Genomic DNA, 27,965 nt, shown 5'->3' with positions numbered 1-27,965 from the left:
GGACCTGCTCTGACCAGCCTCCCAGGTGAGCCCTCGGCGCGGGCGCGGGCGCGGGCCGAGGGGTATGGTACCCAGGTTTGATCTCTGGGCATTTCTCTCGCCCTCAGTCCGAGATCCGATTCTCCTCCTCCGCCCAGCCCCCCGGCACATCCTCCCTCTGGAGTCGAGCCCCTCTTCCGTGTACCTGACCGCCCTCTTGCACCCATAGCCTGTCCACAGGGGTGACGAAACCCCCGGAGAACACTGAAGCCTTTTCTGTCCAAAGTTCACTCCGGGAGCTTCCCCTTTACTTTCGACCGCAGACCCTCGCTCTGGCTACATGCGTCTCTAACTGTAGGTCCTGCTTCTCTCATCAAATCAAAAGCCTAGTGCCAGCGAACAGTTCCGACTGCAGCGACCCCAGACTGACTAGGCCTGCCCGCGGGATTTCCTCGCTCGCGGTCTCCATGGAAGCCACGACTTTCTCAGCCGGAGTGACTGTCAGGTGGGAGCGCTTAGCCCCTGAGCCACCACGGCCTTTGTTTTTCTCAGGCTCGCTCGATCCCTCTCCAGTAAGCCCACAGCCACGCTCCCTCTGCTTTTGTGAAGGTCTTTGCCACATGTTGACCAGAAGCATCTCGTAGTTAGGGTTACAGACCTATGGAGGTGTGTCTGCCTTGCAATCGACTTAACAAAGTCGTACGGCATCAAGCTTCCAGGGGAATGGAGCACTGAACCCCACGGGGGGGCGGGGCGCAGATTCGAAAGCAGAATCCACTGGTAAATGAAACTAGGAGATCATATAAGGGACTCTTGGAGCCCCGAGGCACTGAGGAGCAGGATGAGTTTCAAAGGAAGGACCATCTAGGTGTGCGTGCTATTCACAGGTTCTGAGGGTTAAGGCGTAGACTCGAGTCAACGCTGACTCAGCGAGACTGTGGGTTTCCGAGACTGAAACTTTACAGGAGTAGAAAGCCCACTCTTTCTTCTGCCCCTCCTGGTTTTGAAATGCCGACTATGCTGTTCACAGCCCAATGCACCACTATACCACCAGGGTTCCATAGACATCTTTGGGGAATTATTATTAAAGGAACCACAATAGTGATTTTAGCTTAATAGAAATGAGTGAATGATAAAAATATATATGCATTCTAATCATGCCTTTATGGGTTTCAGTACATTCCCTGTGTAATAACAATTAGAAGGATAATACTAAACCAGTAATTAATACTTCATATTTCCCACTCATACTAAGTTTCTACATGTAACATTGGAAAAGTATTCCAGAAAACCCTAAAAATACCATGCTGCTGCATTTCTGAACAAGTTCTTTACAACTTTCTATCAAGTGAGTACGCAAATTCGAAAAGCCCATGAGTTGATACCATGATGTCTATGGGACATGGGGCTTCCCATAAGGATTTACAAGCTATAATCATTATGGAAGCTGGCTGCCACACCTTTCTCTTGTTGAGGGGCTGGTCTGTGCCAACCACCGACCTGACCTTTAAAGCCAGGCACTTAAGCACCATGCTACCAGGGCTTCTTACCCACTGGAATTAAAGTATTCATTGACAAGTTTTTAAAAAGCACAAGGCCACATGGCAAACCAGAGAGGATAGAGCTATTGAAGATTTGACTTCTTTATCTCCTTATCAGCTTGAAAACTACATCTCAATATATGACCACTCTCCTGCAAGGCTAATTGTCTTACATGTTTTGTGGAGGATATTTTCATAGTTTGACAATAAGGATGAGGGAAATGGTATGCCCAGGAAGTGGGAGTAGTTCTATTATACTGTGAGGATTGCCATCAGTGTCATAAAACAAACTTTACATGAATTGTTGAATGGAAAACCTGTTTGTTCCATAAACTTTCACCCAAATCACAGTTTAAAAATTGAAGTAGGAAAGTGTAAACATATACATAAATCTACACCCCCCCCCCAAAATTAATGTAGCATGTTTGCAAAAATACCTGAGTGGAGGGCGTGCTTGGCAAGCAAACAGAAGACAGATGTTCCTTTGGAGGGAGGGAGGAGGGAATACCAAGTCTGAGGAGCCTGGATGGGACAGAGCTTGATTGCTAACCAAAAGGTTGGAGGCTGAATCCACCAGGCCATCTGCAGGAGAAGGACGTGACAGTCTGCTTCCTGGTGCTGGTGGGTAAGCGTCGGGCTACCAACAAAGAGGCAGGCAAATCATACCCAGCAGCCACGCCTCAGGAGAAGCATGAGGCGCTGCTCCTGTAAAGATGGAGTTTCAGAAGCCCTGTGTAAGGTAGCTGTGGGTCCACACAGACCCCATGCCAGTGGGTGTTGGGTCCCCACAAGTTGGAATGGACCCAACTGGTCACAAAGGTCACGAAGTCTGTAAATGTCAAAGCATATTTGTATGTGTGACAGCCCCACAACGTAGCAACATAACAACTGAAAAGTTACAAGGAGGGTGTAGTAGGGCTATGTCTAATGAGCTTGATCTGCCACCTTGCTCTAGTATCCTTTATCAAAGAGGTCATCATGTCCTGTGTTTAAACTTTTCCATTATGCCTTTCCCAGGGGCTTATACCATCTGTTTCTGGCGACATATGCTGTTGGACAACTGGATTTCTTAACCAAGCAGTGAAGACGACAGCTGCCTAAAACCAGCATCCATTGTGTCATCAAAAAGGCAAGTCCTTGCATAAAATGTGAAATTTAAGAGGTGGAAACTTGTAAGTCTACATTTGTTAAGTGGATAAAAATGCCATATTTAATTTTAACCTTCGGATAATAAAAAAACAAAACAAATGATTCTCCACTTTTTAAACTATTTCAAGGCCCAAATAATGAATTTTTAAATGGGAAAAAAGTAAGAGCATAAAAGCCAAATGGCATTAATGTCTCTAAATGGGGGGGGTGGGGGGCCGCCGCCAGGGCCATTTTGAAAGGCCGAAATGAAGATGTGGGAAGCCAGGGATCCCTGACCAGGAAAGGAAAGGGGTTTCAAAACCTACCACAGTGGCATGAGACAGGGCCTTGACTGAGGTACCCCCTAGGTGTTCTGAAATCCAAAGAATGTCGAGTAGGGAGGGACCATATGCACAGTCATGGTCAACTTTTCATGTCCCTTGGGCTGATGTATTTGTATTTGTCAACATGGTATAGTAGTTTTTCACTTCAATGAACATAGCTGTCGTGTCTCTGATGATGTATTTTCTGTTTGTCAACAGGGCATAGTAGTAGTTAGCTTCAGTGAACACAGACGTAGTGTCTTTAAAGACCAATTCCAGGTCACGAAGTAATTCAATTCCAGGTCACTGCGCATGCAGCACTTCTTCCTGTGCCCTTAGCCCCAGAAAGCTGTGCTTTCTCACAAGTCTGCCCAACATTTCAGATGCCACCCTCAAGGTTAGGGGTCCATGCAACATGCTAGCTTCTGACCCACTGGTTATATATTCTGGGTTCTCACACTGCCCCTTACGGATGTCAGTTGTAAGTTGGATGCCCCTCACTTCTTTTTTTTTTTTTTTAAGAATAGTGTCTGAAAGAATTTACCACACATTAGTTTATGACTCTGTCCATTTAACCCAAAGTTGATTTCTCCTGCTGGGCACTGTCCAGTAGGATAGGGTAGAACTACCTTTGTGGGTTTTTGAGACTGTAACTCTTTCTCACTCATTGTCATAAAGTTGATGCCAACTCATCGTAATTCTATAGGACACATAGACCTGCCCCTATGAGCTTCAGAGACTGTAACTCTTTATGGGCATAGAAATCCTTGTCTTTCTCCCATGGAGTAGCTGGTGGTTTTGAACTGATGACCAGGCAGTTAGCAGCCCAGCCAGTAACCAGTATGCCAGAGACGCCCCCTCACTTCTAACCTGCAGGCTCCCACTCACATTCCTTAGGAACGTGTTCTGCTTATGATTATAGTTTTATTGCAAAAGGAATACAAATGAGGAGTCATGAAGCAAGGTCTAGGGGTCTGGGGCTGCAAAGAGGGACATGCTACCCCCATGGGAGGAGGACTTGAAGCACTTGCTGACAAACATCAAGGATTCAGTATGGATGACCACTCCATGTAAAGAAGCCAACATCCATACAACTGGGTCCTGGGTAACATGATAAACGAGAAAAGGTTGAAGTTGTCGAGGAATTTGTCTTGCTTGGATCCATAATCGATGCCCATGAAAGCAGAAATCAAGAGAGGAAAATAAAAAAATAATTAATTAAAAAGAGAGAGAGAGAGATCAAGACATGCTGTATTTGGTAAATCTGTAGCATAAGACCTCTATAGAGTGTTGAAAAGCGAGGATGTTGCTTTGAGGACTGAGGAGCACCTGACTCGGCCCTGGAATTTTCAGGTGCCTCACGTGCATGTGAAAGTGGGGCACTGACTCAGGAAGACTGAAGAAGAAGCGATGCCTTCACATGGTGGCGCGAGAGAAGAATGTTGAAAATAACAGGGACTGCTAAAGGTTCAAGCCAGTCTGTCTTGGATGAAGCATGGCCAGAGTGCCCCTTAGAGGCTCCTTATAGAACTTTGGACATATTGTCACAAGAAACCAATTCCTGGAGAAGGACATCATGGTAAAGTAGAGGGGGGCAGCAAAGGAGGGGAAGGCCTTCAAGGAGCTGGATTGACACCATGGCTGCAACAATGGGCTCAAGCATCGGAACCCTTGTGATGATGCACAGGACTGGGCAGTGTGTCATTCTATTGTGCATGGGGTCACTGTAGGCCGGAAGTGACTCAATGGCATGTGACACCACCACCACCTTCCATTTGCACTAATGGCTATCACCAACCAGGAAGTTCATAAGCTGCCATGATCAAAGCCTTTATTGGCTCCCCAGTACAAAGGCATGATTGGCTGAATCAGCCCACCCTTCACTGAGATATGTAATGTATCTTTGTGGCCAGGCCAGAAAGGGGTACCTCATAGCATAAACCAACAAGTGTGGTCTGGAAGCCTCACCAGACATGTCAAGGACTGAGGAAATCCCAAGGCGCTAAAGCAGGGGTCCTCAAATTACGGCCGTGCGGCCCGCCAAGGACATTCATCCGGCCCGCCGGGTGTTTTTGCCGCCGCTGCCTGTCCTGCTTAGCAGCCGACTCGTCCAGTGTGCATAGGAATTTGTTCATAGTTTTTTGTTAAATTATAGTTCGGCCCTCCAACAGTCTAAGGGACAGTGAACTGGCCCCCTGTTTAAAAAGTTTGAGGACTCCTGTGCTAAAGGTTATCTCTTAGGAACAAAGGACAAAGACCAAATTCTTTACATAAGAATTCATTGTAAGTCTCACGAGCTCCAACACAGACTGGCGTTCCTTTTTTAAAACTGTTTTCGTGGCATGTAATTTACATATCATACAATAGTTCAGTCATTAAGAAGAGTAATGCAGTCATTACCACAATAGGTTTTAGAACATTTCCTTTACTCTCATAATCATTATTGTTAGCTCCCCATTCTCCCACGACCTTCCTGGCTTGTTGCTCCCAAAAACTTAGTGCCGTGGAGTCAATACTGACTCTAGCAACTGTAGAGTCGGGGGAGAAGAAGATAGGGCATAACTGCCCTGTGGGTTTCCATGACTCTAACGTTTACAGGAGTAGCAAGCCTCATCTTTCTCCCTTGGAGTGGCTGGTGGTTTCAAACTGCTGGCCTTTCTGCTAGCCCAATGCGTAACCACTATGACACCAGGACTCCTATGCCATGCCGCTAGGTAATTATTAATCATCTAGTTATTATCTCCATCAATTTACCTAGCCTGGATTTCATATACAGAAGAACATGCCAAAAAAAGAGACAAAGAAACCTCAACAGCAGTGGCAAAAGAGAGAAAACCCTTAATCGAAAAGAAAGCAGAGACTATTTAAAACTATTTAAAATGGGTCAAAAGGGAGATGAATTAGTAAGATATTGCATTTTAACCTAACTTCATCTGCCATAATTGACTTTACAAAGCTCTCTGTCTGATAGCAAGGCTAGTCACATCCCCAGACTGGTCAGAGAACCACTGGAGGCTTAATCCACATGGGACCTTGCAAATGGATTTGGGCTTCCACTGGTATCCATAGCCTTCTGCCCACCACATGTTCACAACTTAAGCGCTGATAGTCTTCCCTCCTCTGGATTTAGTTTTCCTATTTGCATTCCTTGGATCATACAGGCTGGTGTGTTGCTTTTTTTCCTGGTGTGTGTCTTTTGTGTGGACTAAGTGAACACTTCACTTGGATGGCTGCTTGTTTGAAGACAATCCTTTAAGACCCGAGACACTGTTCTTTCTGATAGCCGGGCACCATCTGGTTCTTCACCACACTTTGCTGTAGAGCCCATGTCTTCAGTATCCCTTCCTGAGGGCAGCTATTGAGGAGGGCCATGTCGTAGGAACTAATTGTTTAGGGCTATGACTGTGAGCCCCAAGTCCTAGAATGGCATTCCCTAAACATTGTTACCGTATTTTAATGTCTAGGACTATTACTTGGAAGAGCTCTGGTGGCACGTGGGCTATGCACTGGGCTGTTAAACCACAAGGTCAACAGTGGGGAACCACTAGCTAGCTACTCCTTGGAGGGGGAAGATGAGGCTTTCTGTTCCTATACGATTTAAGGCTTTCGAAACCCAAAGAGGCAGGCAGTTGTACTCTCTCCTTCGGAGTCACTGAGTCAGAATTGACTTGATGCCAGTGAGATGGTGTTTGGGGTAATATCCCCGTGTGAGCTCCCGGAGGATTGCCTTGTTCTCCGCAGATCTGGCAAACAGTGAGGAAGCAGCCCTTCTGCCAGCTGCTCCTCAGCTCTGCCCCTACAGCCAAGCTCCCTGCCAGCCTGTCACCTGGAGAAGTGTCACTTGAATTCGACAGCTTCATCTCGAATAGGCGGCTAGCTCTGTTCAAACAGCCTCCTCCCAGGGACCTGGGCTAAAGGCCACTACCATCAGAAACAGTTTCACTGTGTTGGGAAGAAAAGCATGCCGAGTTTCGCAATAATTTTTAAAGATTTTTACCAGAGTTAATTTAATGCATTCTTGGTTCCTTGCATTTCCATATAAATTTAGAAGTTATCTGACAACCCCACCACTGGGACACACACACACAGTTTAGGAATGTGGGATAGCAGTGATCTGCAGATCAGTTTGGGGAAACACGCCATTACAATTCTGGGTCTACTCATCCTTGAGCATCTCTCCAATATCTAGATTTTCTGGGCATTTATGATACACCAGGCTTCATTAGAACTTGACATAAATTATTTCCTGGAATCTTTTTTAAAATGCCACTTGTTTTTTTTTCCTTGTTGAGAATACACACAGCAAAAATATACACCAATTCAGTGACAATGGTTACTTTCTTTGCATTAGACCACCATTCTCCCGCCTCTTCTGCGCTGTAAGCTCACCGCCTCCTACGGTTCTTCTCTCATCTTTTCAATTATGGCTGTCAATTTGATCCTATTTCGATATAATAGATCCCTGAAAAGCATCATGCCCAAGGCAGATATCCTGTACTAGCTTTGTTACTGTTTGACCTTGAAGAATTCTGGGGGCTACTTTTGGTTTAAGTCGTAAAGATTATCTCAAAGCAGTAGTTTCTGGAATTCATTCAGCCTCTGGAATGGAGGAAATCTGCAGTCTATGAGAATTTGAAATTCTGTGTAGAATTGTCCTCCTTGTAATCAGGATTCTTCAATAGAATTTTGATCAGAATGTTCAATAATGGTAGCTAGGTACCATTAAGTTCTTCTGGTCTCATGGCAAAAGAGGCGCCAGTTCAATGGAGGGTTTTATGTATTCTTCATAACAAGGCTAAGAAACCGCGTCTGTACACTGCCTGTTTTACAGATGGAGAAGCTGAAGCTTAGCAAGACTGGTCGCTTGCCAAAGGCCGTGATGAATAAGAGGTGAGAGTGCAGCGTTCTGACTGCAGTGGGCAGTCTTTCTCACACCTCCGCAAGCGGAGTGTCGATGAACAGATAGTCGGGTGGAAGGCAGATTTCGGGAAAAGTCTCCCGAGGTCGACTGTTGAGCATCACTCATGCTCGTTACAGAATTATTTGTCTAAATAACAAATGGCCTTTCACTTCAGTATTTACAGAAGATGTCCTCATAAGGACTTGCCTGCCAGCTGCCCTTCAGCATGTCCCCTTAGGCCAGTGGAACCGAGCACAGTCACTCTGCAGAGTCATGCTGAGCTCACACTCTAGAAGCCTGACCACATTCCACAGATCTGGATGCATCTAGAAAGCAGCTCTAATCACATTAGTATCTGGCTCTACCCCCACGAGGTCCCCATTTGAAGAATGAGCCCCAGAAACAGAGCCTGTAGGCGCTCACCCCCTAGAGCTGAGAACAGGGTAGGAACAGCTCTTGTGACTTGCTCTCTGTGTGTCGCTTCAAGGATGGCTGCTTCATGAAGCCAAGACTGGGTCGGCTCCCCTCTGCCACGTTACCAATGCCTGGCCTCATGGGGTTCGTTTTGGGTCAAACACCATGGCATCACCAACCTCCCTGCCAGCTCCTCGTTCCCAGTCCAAGAAGCCTATGGGCAAGATGGCTGGTGAGTAGAACCAGACCTGATCTCGTTCTTGTGAGTGCGGACCACAATGTCCATTTCGATGAGGCAGGAGATGCAAGAAGGCAGGTGTTGGGGTGATGTTCCTGACTTGAGTCTGAATGCCTTAGGGAGGGGGAGAAAGAGAGGCAGTGGACTCACCTGTTCCCTTGGCTCACAAGTTTTCCAGGTCCATCCAGATTAACTCCTAAGCTGGAAACCACTGCCCTAAGTATTCAACATTGTGTCTCTTACTATCAAAATCCTTTTTCCCCGAACCATGAGAAAGGAGCCACGCTGAGAGATGGAGAACCACTCACTCTCCAGAACAGCGGTTCTCAACCTGTGGGTCATGACCCCTTTGGGGGTCCAATGACCCTTTCACAGGGGTCGCCTAATACATCCTGCATATCAGATATTTACATTAAAATTCATAGCAGTAGCAAACTAACAGTGATGAAGTAGCAACGAAAATAATGTTATGGTTGGGGGGTCACCACAACATGAGGAACTGTATTAAAGGGTCGCAGCATTGTGCTTGCTTCGGCGGCACATATACTAAAATTGGAACGATACAGAGAAAGGGTCGCAGCATTAGAACCACTACTCCAGAATGTTAAACTATCTGCTCCTCTCAAAAGCGAGGCCAGCTGAGTTCGTTTCATTCTGAAGTACTGACAATGCAGCAGACACTGCCATCTCAGCTCAGCTCCCTGACAACTAATACGAAGCTTTTGCTTTTTTTATCATTTTATTAGGGGCTCATACAGCTCTTATCACAATCCATACATACATCAATTGTGTAAAGCACATTTGTACATTCGTTGCCCTCATCATTCTCAAAACATTCGTACAAAGCTTCTTTATAGATGAAGAAATGGGACGAGGGCCTAACTTGCTGAAGTTCATACAGAGCAAGCAGCAGGTCCGCATGTGTGTGTCTGACTCAGTGTCCATCGGTTTGGGACCACGAAGTTCGTGCTCGTCCCCTGCTCTGAGCAGTAGCCCCTTCCTGTGCTTTCTCTGTGCACTTTGGGCAGCAATCCAGGACAGCTCAGTAAGAGGTGTCAGTGCCCCTATGGGACCTCCCATGATGGATATTGTTGTTGGGTACCATTGAGGTGGTTCTGACCCGATGTACAACAGAGGGAAATGCACCACTCTCTGGTCCTTTGCCATCCTCACAATTTTGTGTTGGAGCCCTTAGATGCAGCCACTGTGTCAGTCTATCCTGTCCAGGGTCTTTCTCCTTTTAGCTGCCCCTCCACTATACCAAGCATGATGCCCTTCTCCTGGGACTTTTCTAGCCTGATAACATGTCCAAAGCACATGAGACAAAGTCTCGCCATCCTTGCCTCTAAGGAGCATTTTGGCTGTACTTCTTCCAAGACCCATCTGTTTGTTCTTTTGGCAATCCATGGTGCTTTCAAAATTCTTCCCCAGCACCTTAGTTCAAATCCATCTTAATAGAAATCCACCTCCCTGCAGTCCTGTAAGTGGTCTTTGGAACCAATTCTTATTAGCACAACAGAGCTCTCCTTATAGAGCTGCTAGATGGCTGGATAGTCAGCTCTAGTGGAAAGATCTGGAAAAGGAGAGCCTGGGGTTTCAGAGCCTAAAGAAGCACAAGGAGCCCTGCCTGGTGGCTTAGTGGGCACCCATCGGGCGGTTACCAGCAAGGTCAGCAGGAGAAAGATGGAGGTTTTTACTCCCTAACTAGTTACGGTCTGGCACACCCACTAAGGCAGTTCCATCCTGCCCTACGGGCCACGATGAGTCGGCATCAACTCGATGGCAGCGAGAGGAGGGCCAGGCCGTTTTTCTCGGGCTGGTAAGACACCCCCATGTTGGGAATCCAATGTTCTCGTGTATGCCTGGGATCTTTGAAGATAGAGGGAATGCTTACGCAAGGCCAGAAGAATGCACCAAAGTCGACTGGTCATTTGTCTCAGAATAAGGCAAGGTTTCCCATGTGCAGGAGCCCATGCCCCAGCTGGGGCTCTGCTCTGCTCAGTGTGTGTTTCTCCCACAGACTGGTTCAGGCAGGCCCTGCTGAAGAAGCCCAAGAAGCGGCCTGGCTCTTCAGAAAGCGCCCCCAGTGGTGTACCACAGGCAACTTCACAGGACAGCCACCCACCCTCCAGCCTCACCTCTGTCAAGACTCCCACCACCCCTCCAGCATCCAGGGAAGCCAGCAGCAGCAGCAGCAGCAGCGGCCGCTGGAGCAAAGACTATGACGTCTGCGTGTGCCACAGTGAGGAGGACCTGGCAGCTGCCCAGGACCTGGTGTCCTACCTGGAGGGCAGCCCTGCCAGCCTGCGCTGCTTCCTGCAGCTTCGGGATGCCACCCCAGGTGGCGCCATCGTGTCGGAGTTGTGCCAGGCGCTGAGCAGCAGTCACTGCCGGGTGCTGCTCATCACTCCTGGCTTCCTCCGAGACCCGTGGTGCAAGTACCAGATGCTGCAGGCACTGACTGAGGCCCCTGCCGCAGAGGGCTGCACCATCCCACTTCTCTCTGGCTTAACCCGGGCCTCCTATCCTCCTGAGCTCCGCTTCATGTACTACGTGGACGGCAAGGGCCCTGACTGCGGCTTTCACCAGGTCAAGGAAGCTGTCACACGTTGTAAGCCACGAGAGAGAGGTGGGGAAAGGAAGGGAGACAGCCACAGCATGGCATGTGCTTTTGCTTTAGGAGCGAGTCGCTATGGCCCAGGAGCTCAGTGCAGGCTCAGGACAACTTTGGGTTTATATATTGCTTTCTTCACTATGAAAAGGTGAGAAGCTACTTAGACTAGTTAATTAGCATCCCTCTGTACCTCAATTTCCTCATTTGTAAAATGAGAGTACTAGTGTATACTCTAACGCTATATATAATAACACTGTTTATATAGTCTACGTAAGTATCCAGAGCCTGACCTGGCGTACATAAAGTCCTGAGCCAGCGTTCCTGGTGGTTATTGCCGTCGAGTCAGCTCTGACTCAGCAACACAACTGAACTCACCGTGCCTGGTCCTGTACCTTGCTCATCGTTGTTGCTGTGCTTAACCCCGCTGTCGCAGCCACAGTGTCAGTCCGCCTCCTTGAGGTCTTCCTCTTTCGCACTGACTTCTGCTTCACCACGAATGCCCTCCAGAAACTGCTGTCTCCGATAACATTTCCAGCGTACAGCGTCTGTCTAAGGAGTATTCTGCTACACTTCCTCTAAGACAGGTTTGTCTGTCTTCTGGCAGTCCGTGGTCTTGTCACCATTCTTTGCCAACACCAGAATTCAAAGACATCGATCTTATGAGGTGACTGAAAACACCATGGGTTGGTTCAGGCACACTTCAGCCCTCAGCGTGACAGCTTTGATCACTAACGCTTCAAGTAGGTCTTGTACCAGAGAGTTTCCCAGTTGGTTGATCTCTTGACTGCTGCTTCCATGAGCATTTGGATCGAAGCACAACTGAACCCTTGACGACTTCAGTCTTTTTCCATTTACCATGATGATGTCGATGAGTTCAGTGGTGAGGATTTTTGGTTCCTTTACATTGAGTTGTAATTCATACCGAAGGCTGCAATTCTTGTCAAAACTGACCTTGAGAAGGTCTCTAAATTCAGGTGGGATGTACTCGGGTTGTGTTTTGGTTTCATGGACTCATTTTAATTTTCTTAGCTTCAACGTACTTGTCTATAAGCAATTAACGGCTTGCTCCCCAGTTGGTTCCTGGCCTTGATTCGCCTGATGCTATGGAGATGATCCCGGGTCTCTTCCCACGATAGTCATTTGATAGCTGCATCTCATGAGGTGAGATGCATAGTGGCCATTTCTGTGGTTGAAGAAAAGTATTTGCAAAGAAGTCGTTGGTCTTGCAAAATTCTATGATGCAATGGTCAGCTCCATTTCTGTCCCCACGGCAATATTTTCCAACTACTGATCCTTCCTCTTTGCTTCCCACTTGTATGTGGCCATCACTAGTAGTTATCAGTGCACTTTGATTGCATGTTTGAGCGATTTCAGACTGAAGAAGTTAGTAGAAATCTTCAGTTCCTTCACCCCTGGCTTTAGTGGTTGGTGTATGAATTTGGATAATAGTATTAAATGGTCTTCCTGGTAGGTCTCTAGATGTTATTGTAACCCAGACAGGATTTTTGACAAACAATGGAAAACCATTCCTCTTGACTTTGTCACTTCTGAACCGTAAACTATATAATAATTGTCTTCATTCAAAATGACCATGATCAGTCTATTTCAGCTCACTGTCTAGGCTATCGATCTGTGCGTGTTCTGTTTCATTTTCGACAACTTTCAATTTATCTAGATTCATACATCATAATTGCATGTCCCGATTCCAGCTGTTTCTTCTACTTTTGTGTCATGCCAATCAACGGATGATGGTCCTGGAGGCTTTGTTCCATTGATGTCGTTAAGGTTGACTGCGTTGAGGAGGCAGCTCCTCGTCATCATTTTTCAAATGCCTTCGAACCCGAGGGGCTCCGCTTCATATCTGACAGTGTTCTGCTGCTCTTCCTAAGGTTGTCAGTGACTCGTCCTTCAGAGTTAGGTATTAGTAACAGACATTACTTAGTATTGTATATTATATCAGAGTCCTTGGGTGCTACAAATGGCTAAGTGCTTGACTTCTTAGGTTGGCAGCTAAAACCTGCTCTACAATAGGCCTCAGAAGAAATACCGGGCAATCTGCTTCTCAAGTCACATCCATTGAAAACCTGTGGAGTTCTGTTCTGACATAGACGGGGTTGCCATGAGCTGGAACTAACTTTGACATAACTGGTACATACTAGTTTTCTCCAAGATTGAGGTGGGTCTGTCAACCAAGAGCTGGGAAGATGCCAGGAAGCCAGAATAGGAGAAAGTGGCATATGGTACTTGTAGTCAGGAGAGGGGCATTCTATAATAGTGGGTTTGAAACAAGCAGAATGGATGAACAGGACGGAAAGAAAAGGCAGGGACCTGAGCAGGATGACAAGTGTTGTGATTCCATTTGGTCTCTTTCAGATCTGAAGACACTCCATTGAGCATCCTCATGTTACTGGACAGCCCAGCGAAGTTGAAGAAAGCTGGGAATAGAGAGCCCTTCAAAGGCCTCAAGTTCCAGCAAAAGCTGCAACAGGAAAGGAAGGTGCGGGAATCTGCAGTACTTTGTGTGTGACCCTGTGATCAGATTGCTACTCAGGCTTCTATCAGCGAGGGCTCCTGGAAAGGTCACGAGGAAGTCAGAGTTCCCCAGGAAGGACTTGGGAAAGCTGCAGAAGGGAGGTGCCAGGAGGTGGTGTTGATGCCCGATGACCACCAGGTGTTTTGCCTCCTGCCTAATTGAAAGTAAAGCCTGGTGGTTACCTGTTTTCCTCCCTTGAAGTCAGTGCCGAGGGAGCTCTGCATCCCTCCTAATGAAGTGACCTCTCTGTTGCTTGGGTGGCCCTGGAAAAGGGTCAGAAGAAAGCCGCATCAAGTGCTCCAGAGTCAGCATGGCTGTTCTCTCTCCCAGGGGAATCCAGTTCGTTCACCTCAAGAAGCTACTAGAAAGATGCACTCAGCATTGTAATGTACTGTACGTTCATTGCACGAGTGTCATGAAAGACTCAAAGCCCGAGCCATTCTGGCTGCACAGGATGGGGGTCGGGGGAAGAGCAGGTGCAGCAAAGAACAAGTAAAACCGAGGCCGAGAGCTTCGCCTGGGGTGACCCAAAAGCTACTGGCAACCACAATAAACCCAGACAGACAAACTCGCTGCCATGCAGTCCCTGCTGACTCACAGTGGCTCCTGTGGGTTGCTGAGATTGTAGCTGTTAAGGGAGTAGAAAGCCCAGCGGATCGCAGCCCAACTTGTCCCACTACGCCACCAATAATAATAGAAGGCAAAACATAAATTGAAATGAGTACAAACATATATATTTTTAATAAAAGAATATTATACCTTTTTTTTAATGATCACTTTTGGTAATATGGGGACCTCATCAAGGGTCAGAGCATCAAACATCAAAGCATCAGGGGCCAGAATCGATGCTGTCGTAGTCTCTGCCTTCACCTCTGAAATGAGAGGAACCAGCATTTCTTCTGGCAGGCGACTGAACGGCTGTCTCCTGGGTGAGGACTGAGACTTCCCCTGAGCTGTTTTCCTGAGTGAGAACTTCTTAGGAGAAGACGTCTAAGTTCATGTATAATTTAAACCGAATTATACCTGAGTTCATAAATCTGCCCTAAACAAACATTTCTACACAGTTTTCATTCCTTTTCCCCTGCCCCCTCCCCACTTGCTCTAAGCTCTCTAATTCAACCACATTAGTCATTCCTGTTTCTAAAACATCAAGCTCATTTCTGCTTCAGGGTCTTTCACATCCCATATTTACGATGCCTGCATTACACTTTCCTGGTCTCACCTGGCCACTTCCTCCTCATCAGTCAAGTCGGAGCTTACATGTCGACACCTGAGCAGGCCCTCCCTGACCACCTCATCTAAAGTGCCTTATCCATACTGCGAGGTTTTAGCACATCGTTTTATTCTATCCATTGTATTTAATCACCATCTAAAATTATCTTATTTGTTGGCCTCACCCCACTGCCTCTTGGATATGAATGTTCTAAAAGTAAGACACCTCGTCTGTCTTGTGCAGACAGTACTACTGACAATGCCTGGCAGCTAGAAAACAGGCCCAGTGAGGATAAGTGACTTACCCAAAGTTGCACAGCTAGTTAGTTTATCCAAGGAAGACTGCCGCCTAAAGTAATACCAAAAAAAAACACCCCACAAACAAACCTCACTGCCATCGAGTCAATGCTGACTCATAGTGACCCTATAGGACAGGGAGAGCTTCCCTGTGGGTTTCCTAGACTGTAACTCTAAAGGAGAGCTGGTGGTTTTGACAGACCTTGCTGATCCCAGCAGACCACTACGCCAGAAGGCTTCTTAGCCAGAACTAATAGACACACATCCCTTAAGTTTTACCTAAGGGTGGAAAAAATTCCGAATAGGTGAATCATAATTCATGCAACAGCACATTTCTGGGTCATAAAGTGGACACGGGTCAGAAATCCAGAGACCCTAAGGAAAGGAGCCGGCATTATAATGGTATCCATCCCTGTCCTCCCTCCTTTCTCTGACTACAGTGCAAAAAAGTGCTGTGTCTGTAAAGAAAGCAATTGCATTGAAACTTTAAATGAACATGGTTAACGGGTTCTGTATAAAAAATGACCAAGAAATAAAACTGGTTCGATAGATTTGTTTCAGAAGTATTCCTTTCGCAATAACTGATTAAAATGTTGGTATGGCTAGTAGGTTTCATGCAAACACGGAGTTTAAGCATTCACAGGGTCCAGGTGCTGTGGCGGCTGAGGTGTCCTCTGCCGGCTAGGAGAGGTGCTGAGGTATTTTTAACGACTCTTCACCTGCCATACTTGGCCTTTTCTTTTTACCCTCAGCACTGAACACGGATCCAGGTAGGAAAGCACTTGAATAAAGTGTGCAAATTCCACCTGAATGCTCTCCCAGAGTGGCTGGTGGGTTTGAACTACCAACCTTGCTGGTATGCACTCCAACTCTAACGGACAGTGCCCCTAGGGCTTCCCTAAATAATTAAAAACTAAAAAACCTCATTTCTCTTTCATAGTGACCCTATAGGGCAGGTTAGAACTGCCCCTGTGGGTTTCCGAGATTATAAATGCCTGCGGGAATAGAAAGCCCGAGAAACGTTTAGTGGTTTCAAACTGCTGTCCTTTCGATTAGCATCTTAGGATAGCATTCGAAAGCGTAACCCACGATGCCACTGGGCTCCTACAAAGCCCAATACCCATGCTTTGGCGGGGCCCCTTTGAGTTTGCGGAGTCCGAGCCCGGAGCATGTCGGGAGTTGTAGTTTGAGCTTGGCACTCCCCCCCCTCGGGGAGACGGCCTGGGCGGTGCTCGCCGTGTGCGCAGGCGCACTTCGTCTCTCCGGCGGCATGGCGGACACTGCGGCTCAGCCCACCAAGAGGAAGCGCGAAAGGGATGCCGAGGAGGAGACAGGCCCCGGCTCAGAGGAAAAGGAAGCAGGCGTTGGAAATGGTACCGCAACTCTTGACCGCTTACCCTTCTCCGGCTTTAGAGTGCACAAAGTGCTGAGAGAGTCTGCGCGGGACAAAATCATCTTCCTGCATGGGAAGGTACGATTGAGTGTTCCGAGGGCGGGGGCGGGGAAGGAGTGAACCAATCCTCTCTTCCGAGGCGGGCTTTTTTTTCCCTTCCGGATTTCAGACGGAAAGAATCTAATCTGTTACTCGTGGGAGGGGAGGTACACCACTAAGGTGCTGGGCGGAGGTGGCCAGAGGAAAAGATGACCGGAAGGGAATTAATACATGTGGATCTAATTTCTAGCAATCCTCAATCCTTCCAGAGGGTATAACTTGTGCATTCCCAGGAACTCAGTAAACGGACAGTGTTTCGCACCCCAGCCCTTCTACCGACATAAACTCAAACCCCACAGCCATTGAGTCATAGGGACTCAATACAAAAGCAACGAAACTGCCATCATTTCCAACTCAGCGCCCCGATAAGGCAGAATAGACCTTCCCCTGTGGATTTTTGATTACGGGAGTAGAAAGCCCATGCTTTCTTCCGCAGAGCTGCTGTGATTTTGAACTGTTGACCTTGGGGTTGACATCCCATTTGGTAACCACTACACCACCCGGATATAGAGAGTAGGAGGTAAGCCAAGGAGCTAAGATCCTTGCTCCTCAGACCCTCAGCAGCCTTCCATGCTAGTAACCTGTCCACCAGGCAGCAGTGCATCACTTGTGGAATTTCTCTCACTTGGTGGCGTAGTGGTTACGGTTTGGGCTGCTAACTGCCAAGTTAGCAGTTTGAATACACCTATCCGTGGGAGAAAGAAGGGGCTTCGTGCTCTGGTAAACAGTTACAGGCTTGGAAAGCCACAGCAGCAGCAGTTCTAACCTGCCCTAGTGAGTTGCTATGAGTTGGCATGGACTCCCTGGCAGTGAGTTTTCCCTACAGGAGACCTGGGTTTGATTCCTAGACTGTGTACCTGATGTGCAGCCACCACCCACTTGTTTGTGCAGGCTTAAGTATTACTTTGATGCTGAACAAGTTTCCAACAGAGCTTCCAGGCTCAGAACAGGAAGACAGGCCTGGCTTTATGCTTCTGAGGACCAGTCATTAAAAACGCTGCTGGCCCCCAATGGCTCCATCAACAGCATTGGTGCAACAGGGGATGGTGCAGCACTGGGCAGCATTGGATGTCATTATGCAGAAATTGTCTCAACAGCTGAGTTGGGAGCTGACTCGGCAGCAGCTAATGAGTCAATTCCATGTGCTAGGCACTGAGTTAGGTGCTGGGCTGTACAGCCGACAGATTCCTGCCCTGGCTCTGCAGAAGTGCCGGAATGAGTCTGGGAAGACACCGCATACATGACTGGCTCTCTGCAGCACAGTGGGCTGAGGCCTGGAGCAGGGTCTGAGGAGAGTGGAGGCTGTCCTGGGAGTCAGAGACAGTGAGGAGGGCAGGTGTCAGGATTCCCCAAAACATCTGAGTAGGGGTCCTCACTTTTTTTAGAACAGGACCAGGGCCAAGTTTTCTATAACTCTCCCTGTGTCCCTTTTTTTTGGTTTGTTTGTGTGTTGTTGTTTTTTTTTTTAATGTATAAGAGAGAGCTTTATATCAAAGAACAATTGTATATTGAGAAAACATCACAGCTTAGTCCAGATGAAGTCCATACATCTGATATTATCCCATAAGTTCAATACTAGTCCATAAATCCCTCTTCAGACTTAAGCAATCACCAGCAATGATGCATCATGCAGGAAGATCACAGGCTGGTGGGTGCAACGTCCTATGGATCCATTGGCAGTGGAGGCATCTCAGCGCTGGCACTGATCCACACATGGCTCTTCCAGCTCTCTGAGTGTGGCTCTTCAAGAGGAAGGTGAAGCAGAGAGAGGGGCTTTCATGGGTCTCAGCAAGTCTCCAAGTGGCCTGCCTCCAGGGAGAAAGAAAGAAAGGAAGTTCCCAGAATCCTCCTTAGAAGGCTTTTCCCACAAGAAGGCATCATCAGGCTGTGACCTGATTGACAGGTTAAAGTCCACCCTTACACTTATTTATCAAGTTGACATGAAATTATGTAACTGTCATAATAAGTACCAGCTATCTAGTATGTGTTTCACTGTGTGGCTTCCTTTATTATGCTTCATAGCCTATGCATGCCTTACAATAGGGCCTTTGTTTGCCCCAATTTTCCTTTTTTTTTAAATCGTTTTATTAGAGGCTCATACAACTCTTATCACAATCTATACATACATCAATTGTGTAAAGCATATTTGTACATTCATTGCCCTCGTCATTCTCAAAACATCCGCTCTCCACCCAAGCCCCTGGCATCAGCTTCTCGTTTTTTTCCCTCCCTCCCCGCTCCCCCCTCTTTCATGAACCCTTGATAATTTACAAATTATTATGTTGTCATGTCTTGCACTGTCAGACGTCTCCCTCCACCCACTTTTATGCTGTCTGTCCCCCAGGGAGGAGGTTATATGTAGATCCTTGTAATCGGTTCCCCCTTTTCCAACCCACCCTCCCAGTATCACCGTTCACACCACTGGTCCTGAAGGGATCATCCGCTCTGGAATCCCTGTTTCCAGCTCCCATCTGTACCAGTGTACATCCTCTGGTCTAGCCAGGTTTATAAGGTAGAATTGGGATCATGATAGTGAGGGGGGAGGAAGCATTTAGGAACTAGAGGAACGTTTGTTTCATTGTTGCTACATCGCACCTTCTCCTCCCCAAGACCTTTTTGTAAGGGGATGTCCAGTGGCCTATAAATGGGCATTGGGTCTCTACTCCGTATTCCCCCTCATTCACAATGATATGCTTTTTTGTTCTGATGATGCCTGATACCTGATCCCTTCGACACCTCGTGATCGCACAGGCTGGTGTGCTTCTTCCATGTGGGCTTTGTTGCTTCTCAGCTAGATGGCCATGTCCCAATTTTTTTTATTGATGATCCTGAGTGCTCTGGGGTTTACATTTTAAATCTTTTTTTTTTTAATTAAATCATTTTATTGGGGCTCATACAACTCTTATCACAATCCATACATACATCCATTGTCTCAAGCACGCCTGTACATTTGTTTCCCTCATCATTCTCAAAACGTTTGCTTTCCACTTGAGCCCCTGGTATCGCTCCTCATTCCCCCCCCCCCTCCCTGCTCCCCTCTCTCCCATGAACCCTTGATAATTTATAAATTATTATTATTTTGTCATATCTTACACTGTCCGACATCCCCCTTCACCCACTTCTCTACTGTCCGTCCCCCAGGGAGAAGGTTATATGTTGTTTTTGTTTTATAAGGTTCTGTGTGGTATTCTAAGGAGCCCAGTTGGCAGAGTGGTTAGTCATTGGACCACTAACTTCAGGGTCAGCAGTTCGAAATCACCAGCTGGTCCTAGAGAGAAAGCTGGGGGTTGTCGCCCCCTGTAAAGAGGTGTAGACAGTTTATTTGGCTATAAGATGGGGAGGCTTTGCTTGTGGCCTTTTATGTCTAAAGGAAGAATGCATCTGAGAAGCTTTGCGTTTTTGGAAGAACTATGTGAGCGGTGTCTGTAAACCAATAATTAAGGTAAGCACATGGTAACGTGTACTTACATATTAATCTATAGTGAATGGTTCCACACGTTTTCACCACATCAAAGATTTTGCTTCTAGCTGTGCTAGTGTCTGTCTTCCCGCCCCAGACCACCTTCCTAAGTAGAAGCCGGCAAACTTTTGAGGTGGAAAAGCGAATCCTGCCCTTCACAACCATTTCAAAATTTTTCGAGATCCAGAAATGTATTTTGGCAAACAAATGAAATCACCACTATTTGAATAATTTCCTTTAAAGTGTTCACTTTCCTTCAGAGCCACATGTATGTACCAAAAGAGCCGCATGTGCCTCCAGAACCACAATTTGCCGACCTCAGTTCCTACAGATCCAAAGCCTCTTCAAATGTGCAATCCCTGGCAGGAACAGAGTACCCAGCCAGCAAAAGAAGAATGCGTTTACTTGTGCTTCCTTAGTACTCCGTGGTGAGCAGCTAGTTTCCCTACGTCTTTAATGTGATCACACACACACACCAAGCCCACTGCCATTGAGTGAGTCCAGCTCTTAGGGGCTCTGTATGAAGCAGCGTAGAACGTCCCTTAGGGCTTCCCAGCTATAGATCTTGCAAGAGCAGACAGCCCCATCCTTCTCCACTGGAACCGCTGGTGGGTTTGAACTGCCAACCTTGCAGTCAGCAGCCCCACAGTCAACTCATGATGCCCCAGGACTCCATTTAGAATATTCCCGGGTGTGAGAGCCGCTGCAAGATTTTGAATTAAGACGCTCCTCCTGGGGAAACTGCAGGGAAGGAAATCTCAAGTGTGGAGACCCACAGGCCCAGAGAATGTCTGCTTCTGTCCTCCTGGTTTCCCGTGGTCCGCCCCACCCCCACTGAACATGTCTCTGCCCCTAGGTGAATGAGGCCTCCGGGGACGGGGACGGAGAGGATGCCGTTGTGATCTTAGAGAAGACGCCGTTTCAAGTGGAGCAAGTGTCCCAGCTCCTGCGGGGCAGCCCTGACCTCCAGTTGCAGTTCTGCAACGACATCTACAGCACCTATCACCTGTTCCCGCCAAGGCAACTGAGTGGTGAGCACAGAGGGGCAAAGAGGGCGATGATGGAAAATTAGGTGTGGATTGTTAGATTCTCGTGCAGTGGAAGGGAGACAGGCATCTGAGCTGCTGTGTCCCGGACAGCGTTCCGTTCTGTTGTTCACGGGGTTGCTGTGGGGTAGAACTGACCTGAAGGCACTCACAACAACAGCAACAAGAGACCATTTTGGTGGCCACAGCCAGGGGTGGATAGTACTATGGGCATCTAGTGCACAGAGGCCAGGAATGCAGCTACACCAGCCACAGAATAGCCCACCACCAAGAACATCCCATCCCCAAGACAGCAATAGTGCTGGTGTCGAGGAAACCTATTCTGCTGTATGTGTTTTACCCACTTATGAAGTAATCATAATTCTCAATACTTCGTCTGTCCCACCCATTGTTTCTGAGTCAATTCTGACTCTCAGGGACCCGATGGGACAGAGAACAGCCCCTGTGGGTTTCAGAGACTGCAGCTCTCTGCAGGGGCAGGCGGCCTCTTCGGTGCTGGCCACCATTGTAAATGTTTTCCATGCATTCTTTTGCTTACTCCTCAAAATAGCCCCATGTGACAGAACTTCATAGGTGAGGCCTGGGGAAGTTAAATAGCCAGCTATCAATCAGAGTTACCAGTAGGGGGCAGACGAACTAAGGTCTTTCTGTCGATAGCGCTGGTCACTCTGAAGATCCATTACCTCTGCAGGAGCTCACTCGTTGCTAGAAGATAGAAATAGTGTGATCAAGGAAGACGGGCTCGAGAAAGGTGGGAAGTCACGGGTTGCATACAGAAGTTTGGTGTGTATCGAATGTTTAGTAGTATGAATCACTTGTTTCAGCAATCTTCACCTGTACAGCCCAGTGACATTAATTGTATTCATTATGCTCAGCCATTATTATCGAACATTCCCAAATGTGTCCATCATCCTTCACAAAAGCTCCGTGTCCCCTAAGCAGTGCGTCTATTTACTTTTCCTCTTCCCTCCCTCCCACTCGTCATAGCCATTAGTGATCAATAAAAAAGAACTTTGACCTCTAGACACTTCCTTATTGAAAATATTTCATGTAAGTGGGACCATGTATTCATTTGTCTTTTGTAACTGACCTATTCCACTCCACATAGGTTCATCTATGTTGTAGCATGTGTCAGAAAAGACAGTCCCCCCCCCCTTGCTGTTTTCAACGTATTGTGGTTCTTTTGAGACTACACAGCAGAACATACAGCAATTCAACAATTTAAAAAAAAATCATTTTATTGTGGGCTCGTACAACTCTTACCACAATCCATACACCCATCCATGGTGTCAGCACATTTGTACATTTATTGCCATCATCATTCTCAAAACATTTGCTTTCTACTTGAACCCTTGGTATCAGCTTCTCATTTTTTCCCCCTCTCTCCCTCCCTCACCCTTGATAATTTATTATTTTTTCATGTCTTACACTGTCTGATGTCTCCCTTCACCCACTTTTCTGTTGTCTGTCCCTCAGGGAGGGGGTTATATGTAGATCCTTGTGATCAGTTCCCCTTTTCTCTGCCACCTTCCCCTCCCCCTCCTGGTATCGCTTCTCTCATTATTGGACCTGAGGGGTTTATCTGTCCTGGATTCCCTGTTTCCAGTTCCTATCTGTACCAGTGTACATCCTCTGGTCTAGCCAGACTTGTAAGATAGAATTGGGATCATGATAGTAGAGGGGAAGAAGCATTAAAGAACTAGAGGAAAGTTGTATGTTTCGTTGGTGCTATGCAATTCAGTCATTTCCACATGTATGCGTTAGCGATTATACATTCTTCAAGCTGTGCAACCTTTGACACCCTCCTTTTCCAAATTTTCCTTCTCATTAACATCCGTTCGGTGCCTTTGAAGTTTTCTACCCTTTCAGTTTGCTGTTGTCAGTTTAGTTCCATATGGTTTTAAAGAGAAGGAAAGAGATTTGTGTTTGCTTCCATTTTTGTGGGCCCCCCAAGATTGTATTGACCAGTTGGGGGTTTATATAGCAGATCATCATTTTGCATTCGAAACCTTATCAAAGCTCCCATTGGCTTACCCTGTTCCTCTTCACTCCCTCTCCCTGCGCCCTGTAATATATTATCTTCCCTTCAGCAAAGCTAACGCCTGTCTGCTCAGTCCACTGCTTCCCTCCGGCCCCTCCTGAGCATCAAAGTGGGTTTCTTTTGGTATGAACAACCTTTTCTTGATTTTTTTTCAAATGACAGCGGTTTTATTAGTTTTTAATTTATTAAAAAGAAGAAGATGATTCCATGCCAAAAGCCAAACATAGCACAAGTTGTTGTTTTTGCTTTTTCTTCCTTGAGTGGTTAGATTTTGCAGGCACTTTGTTGAAAGCCTGGGGGGGGCTGGTTGTTTGAAGATTACTTCCAGCCAGGAAGTTCTGGGATCTGTTTGGGACACATGGACGCTTGGTACTATCCTTCTCCTTATATTTGCCCATCGCCAGCACTTTAGAACAGTTCGGCACCACAGATATCCTGCTACAATCATTTTGATAGATGGGGACTTCCCATCCCTTCAAGAAAGGCTGTTATTATTGTCCTTCGTGTGCTTGCCTGATGTCAGACAAACAAACCTTCCACAACTGGAAGGAAAACAGTCTGGTCCTCCTTTGAAAGAGAGCAGATTAACTTGAGGGAAGTGGGCAGCTGTGTTTACTTCCTCAGAGGTTAACATTTAAAACACATGTGCCCCTCAGCACGGGGTGGGGGTGGGAGAAATGTGACAGTGCCCAGTGTGGCTGAATATGGCTGGGACAGCCACTGAACTTCGTGCCCTGCGGCCGTTTTTCTGCTGTCTTGCCTCTCCCTAACCTTTCTCAGTCCCTCTGCCTCGCTCCCCACACCTGCCAAGGTCCAGAGGATTCTTTCCCAAGAGGTTACCTGTCGAATGTATGGCCAGCTCTGTATTTATTTTTTTTCTGTCCATTCCTCACTGTCATTGAGTCCATGCTGACTCAGCGCGACCCCCGGTGGGTTTCTGAGACTAACCAGTCTTTCTCCCAAGAAGCTGCTGATGGTTTTGAACCGGCGGACTGACGCCCAACACATAACCGCTTAGGCGTTTTATTTATGTGCATCACATCCCTTGAAAGAGAAGCCCAGGACTTTTCCTCCTGCTTATCTTTGTCTTGCTGCCTCCTGGTCCCTAATGGCAGCTGAGGTCGGCCGCCCCGTGATGGCAGGCTGGTGCAGCGGGAGCAGATGATTCGGCCGGTTTTGTCTATCCGAGCTGCACGTCAGATCAAGGTCTCTTCTCCGCATCTGCTGAACCTGCGAGGGTCCCAGCGGCTCGCCGGCGCAGCCTTGCGTCATCATCCCGGTTAGAAGCCGCACGACCTGCTGCGCAGCGGGGGCTTCCCTTTCTCAGCACCAGCAGAGCGTCCCCAGGACAGTGTGCACCACGGAAAGAGCCGCCGTCTCCGTGTCTCTGTTTTATTTCTACTTTTCAGTGCCTCTGTCACTGGACACAGCGGACTGTGGCCCCTGCCACTTCTTTGCATTTTGAACATTGTATTCCAATATGAGAACTGAAAGCATTAGTTCCTGGCTCACCACAGTTCTTCTTCCCAGTGAGAAACCCCAAAGGGCTCCAGTGCTTCGGCCCATGCCTCCCCTTGCTGCCGGGCTCCTGTTTCAGGACTCACGGTCTTCTTAGCACAGGTGTGCAGTGTTTTGAACTTAGCATGGGTACAGTGTTTTGACATTGATTTCTCAGTGTGCCGTGGTGATTTAGACTCGTTGATCCATCCCGACGCACAGCCACCCCATGTGCCAGAAGAAACGTGCTCTGGGGCATTTGCAAGGCCGTGACCTCTGGAATCGGAGTGTCAGGTCTTTCCTTCCAAGTACCTTCCGCATGAGTTGGACTCCCAGCCTTTGCATTGATAGTCGAGCACCTGCTTGCACTCCCTAGTGACGCTGAGGATTATTGGCCAGTTAATCCTTTGCTTTAGGGTTCAGGTCCTCGTCTCCTTTCTGTAGCTACACAGACTTGTTTTACATCAGGAGGCCCAGCTCTTTCTTTAAGGGCCAGAGAAGAAAGGCTTTGCAGGCTGCATATGCATCATCTTTTATCCCCCTTTTGAAAACGAAGAAGACTCTTATTTGGGGCTGTACAAACACAGACCACGGGCCAGGTCTGACCTGCTGGCCACTGTATGCCAAGCCCTGTCCTAGGTTTTTCCCACTCAAAGTGTGCTCTGTTACAAATGTGGACTCTTGGGCCCTGTCCAGACAGAGCCAGAATCTGCATCTTACTAAGATCCCCAGTGATTTCAAGGCAAGTTAGACGCTGGCAACAATGGTCGTTAGACGCCTTTGTGCCATATTTATTTCTCCATCCCCGACCATTTGGTGGTTTCCTGGGTACTTGTAACTTCACATGGCTCAGACAGAACTCGATTGTCCCTGCTCTCCTGAAACTCCTCTTCTCCTCCGTCATCCTCATGTTAGCCAGGGCAGCCAACCAGTTGCTCCACTTAAAACCTAGAACTCAATTCCTCAGCAAGTTCTCTTGGCCCAGGTGTTTGGTGTTGTGGTTCCATGTGGGGAACTTGGTTCGATTCGCAGCCAATGCGTCTCACGCAGTCTGTCAGTGAAGGCTTTCAGAGCTGCTGGGACGCGGGACAGTATTGGCCTTACTCACCGATATACATGCCTAGCAGCTAGTCTCTGGATGGTGCAAACGGCCAGCACTCCACTGCTAACCTCGAGGTTGACAGTTCCAACCCACTCTCAAAAGAGGCCTGGTGAGCTACCTCTGTTATGATTACCGTCAAGACCAAAGGGATGCCTCGGCCCAGAAGCACAGGTAAGAAGGCAGGAAAAGCAGGCCAGTGGAAATGGGAGAATGCTGACAGAATGTGGACATGGCAACGAATGTCATAGAACAGTCTGTGTGTGAATCGCTGACTGGAAAACTAATTTGCTTTATAAGCTTTCACCTAAACCATGCTAAAATATTAAATGAATTACTGGGATCTACATTTATTCCTGTGGCTTTTGCTGCCTGCCTTAAACACTTCTTTACCCCTCAGGACCAGTGGTGAGAGTGGCGATACCAGGAGGGTAGGGAGAAGGTGGGGGAGAAAGGGGGAACTGATCACAAGGATCTACATATAACCTCCTCCCTGGGGGGCGACAACAGAAAAGTGGGTGAAGGGAGACGTCGGACAGTGTAAGATAGGACAAAATAATAATAAGTTATAAATTATCAAGGGCCTGTGAGGGAGGGGGCGGAGAGGGAGGGGAAAAATGAGCTGATAGCAAGGGCTCAAGTAGAAAGCAAATATTTTGAGAGTGATGATGGCAACAAATGTATAGATGTGCTTGACACAATGAATGCATTGTGATAAGAGTTGTACAAGCCCCAATAAAATAATTTTAAAAAGAAGAAAAAAAGATGTGATCGTCCAAAACAACAACCACCACCAAAGAAACCCACTTCTTTAGTCACTCAACAAACTCGTGGTTGGGTTGGAACCGTCACCCTTGAGGTTAGCAGTTGAGTAAAACAAAGACCGTGTCTATCTGTGGAGTTAGATTCTGCCTGGGATGAGGCAGCACGTGAATACGCAAGCTCTGAGGAGGGCCATGGGCTGCTCTGCCCAGTGGTCCAGGAAGGCTGGGTGGTGATGGTCTAAAAATGCCATCTGAAGGAGGGGAAGGAACCTGCCATGCCAACCGCTCGTGAGGGGTGTGGGAGCGATGTTCTCAGCATTGAGGAACTGCAGGTGTTGTGGGGCAAAAAAGAAGAACAGAAAGGAAGCCCTTGTGTCAGGAATGCAGTGGGGGAGGGGGAGCCGGAGCCGGCCCGGTGTGGGGTTAGGGAAGTATCTTTTGTTCCTTCAACCTCTGTTAAGTTTGATCAGTAACTGATCACGTCTCAAAGGCTAACCATGAACTCAATGAAATAAGGAAGTAGTCCCTGCCCCTGTGGCAGTTAAAAGTTTACATTGTGACAAATGTATCTAACTCTTAGTGAAGCAAACATTTCTGCAAAGTCATATTTCCTGGTTTTACGTGCCGGTATTTTCAGTTCTATTTCAAAATTCTCATCTTGTCCATTTCATTTTTTAATATGCTGGTCTTTCAAAAAACCAAAAACAACACAGGTGTTTTTAGGCATTTCAGGCAGTCTTTTGGAAGTAAGCCAATTCTGTACTCCATACTGAAGGATAGTTTTTAAATCTTAATAAATGCTTCAGGCCCTCTTGTCTTTCAGCAAACAAGATTGTTAATGAGTCTCTCTGTTAGGACTTGATGTTCTTCTTACTCCACTTTCTTAGAATGTTTGTTGAGCATACAGATGTAATGATATGATGAAAGGCTAAAATCCTGAAGCATATGTAAAAAAATTAAGTCACGGTTTCTTGGGGGAAGAGTCGAGATGATGTCCAGGTAGAATCACCTGCCCGGTGCTCCTGTTGTTAGACCGGAAAATTAAGAGCTAGGCATGGGAAGCAAGCCTGAGGAGAAAGCAGCAGACCGACAGTTCTCAAGGGCCTTGTGGGAGGAGGGGGAGGAAGAGAACAGTGATCAAACAACGTCCCAGACAGGGAACAACTAGTGAGTTACAATCTACAGTGAGGAGGACGTAGAGATCCTGGGGGTGTTGGAGCAACAGCAGTCTAGCTGAGAGGAATTACTAAGAGGCAGAAGAAGGGTGAGCATGATGGTGGGGCAGGAGGAAGGTAAAAAGAAACAGGAAAGATCTGGGAAGCAAAGCTACCGATAGAGGTATAAACATAGGTGTGCACTTATGTAAATGTATTAATTCATAAAAATA

The 27,965-nt window shown here is 47.3% G+C and overlaps 2 protein-coding genes and 1 long non-coding RNA gene across 6 annotated transcripts in view; all 3 read left to right on the top strand.

Annotated features, from left to right (window-relative positions):
• Positions 1-2,643, top strand: LOC123520908. Of its 2 annotated transcripts, none has more exons than XR_006679421.1 (3): positions 1-25; positions 338-484; positions 2,538-2,643. It is a non-coding gene; the product is annotated as an uncharacterized LOC123520908 (long non-coding RNA). The 2 variants fall into 2 exon arrangements; XR_006679422.1 differs by having other exon boundaries at positions 9-25; positions 365-484.
• Positions 2,644-7,800: 5,157 nt separating this feature from the next.
• LOC101642196 (TIR domain containing adaptor protein) lies at positions 7,801-15,730 on the top strand. 3 transcript variants are annotated; one of them, XM_045283670.1, is made up of 4 exons: positions 7,801-7,861; positions 8,359-8,517; positions 10,544-11,112; positions 13,511-15,730. In XM_045283670.1, the coding sequence occupies exons 2-4, from the start codon at positions 8,451-8,453 to the stop codon at positions 13,514-13,516; spliced, it is 642 nt and encodes a 213-aa protein (XP_045139605.1). In that variant the 5' UTR covers positions 7,801-7,861; positions 8,359-8,450; the 3' UTR covers positions 13,517-15,730. The 3 variants fall into 3 exon arrangements, with proteins under 3 accessions (XP_045139605.1, XP_045139603.1, XP_045139602.1); XM_045283668.1 differs by having other exon boundaries at positions 10,544-11,134; XM_045283667.1 differs by having other exon boundaries at positions 10,544-11,152.
• A 719-nt stretch (positions 15,731-16,449) lies between these two features.
• The window catches only part of DCPS (decapping enzyme, scavenger), a 71,940-nt gene continuing 60,424 nt past the window's right edge, over positions 16,450-27,965 (top strand). The window contains exons 1-2 of the mRNA XM_004714192.2: positions 16,450-16,650; positions 20,988-21,162. Of these exons, the coding sequence (XP_004714249.1) occupies positions 16,450-16,650; positions 20,988-21,162 (376 nt within the window). The remainder of the gene's footprint in view (positions 16,651-20,987; positions 21,163-27,965) is intronic.

This window comes from Echinops telfairi, unplaced genomic scaffold (genome assembly GCF_000313985.2).
Source record: "Echinops telfairi isolate 266 unplaced genomic scaffold, ASM31398v2 ScPeMD7_7465;HRSCAF=8503, whole genome shotgun sequence".
Taxonomy (NCBI): domain Eukaryota; kingdom Metazoa; phylum Chordata; class Mammalia; order Afrosoricida; family Tenrecidae; genus Echinops; species Echinops telfairi.
This window is presented reverse-complemented; position numbering and strand designations above follow the sequence as displayed.

What these genes read in the sequence shown, in the direction of transcription:
- LOC101642196 (XM_045283667.1), top strand. Translation starts at nt 8,451, where the DNA reads ATGGCATCACCAACCTCCCTGCCAGCTCCTCGTTCCCAGTCCAAGAAG. An exon ending in GCCTATGGGCAAGATGGCTG is followed by an intron (nt 8,518 to 10,543) that starts GTGAGTAGAACC and finishes TTTCTCCCACAG; the next exon opens with ACTGGTTCAGGCAGGCCCTG. An exon ending in TTGTAAGCCACGAGAGAGAG is followed by an intron (nt 11,153 to 13,510) that starts GTGGGGAAAGGA and finishes GGTCTCTTTCAG; the next exon opens with ATCTGAAGACACTCCATTGA.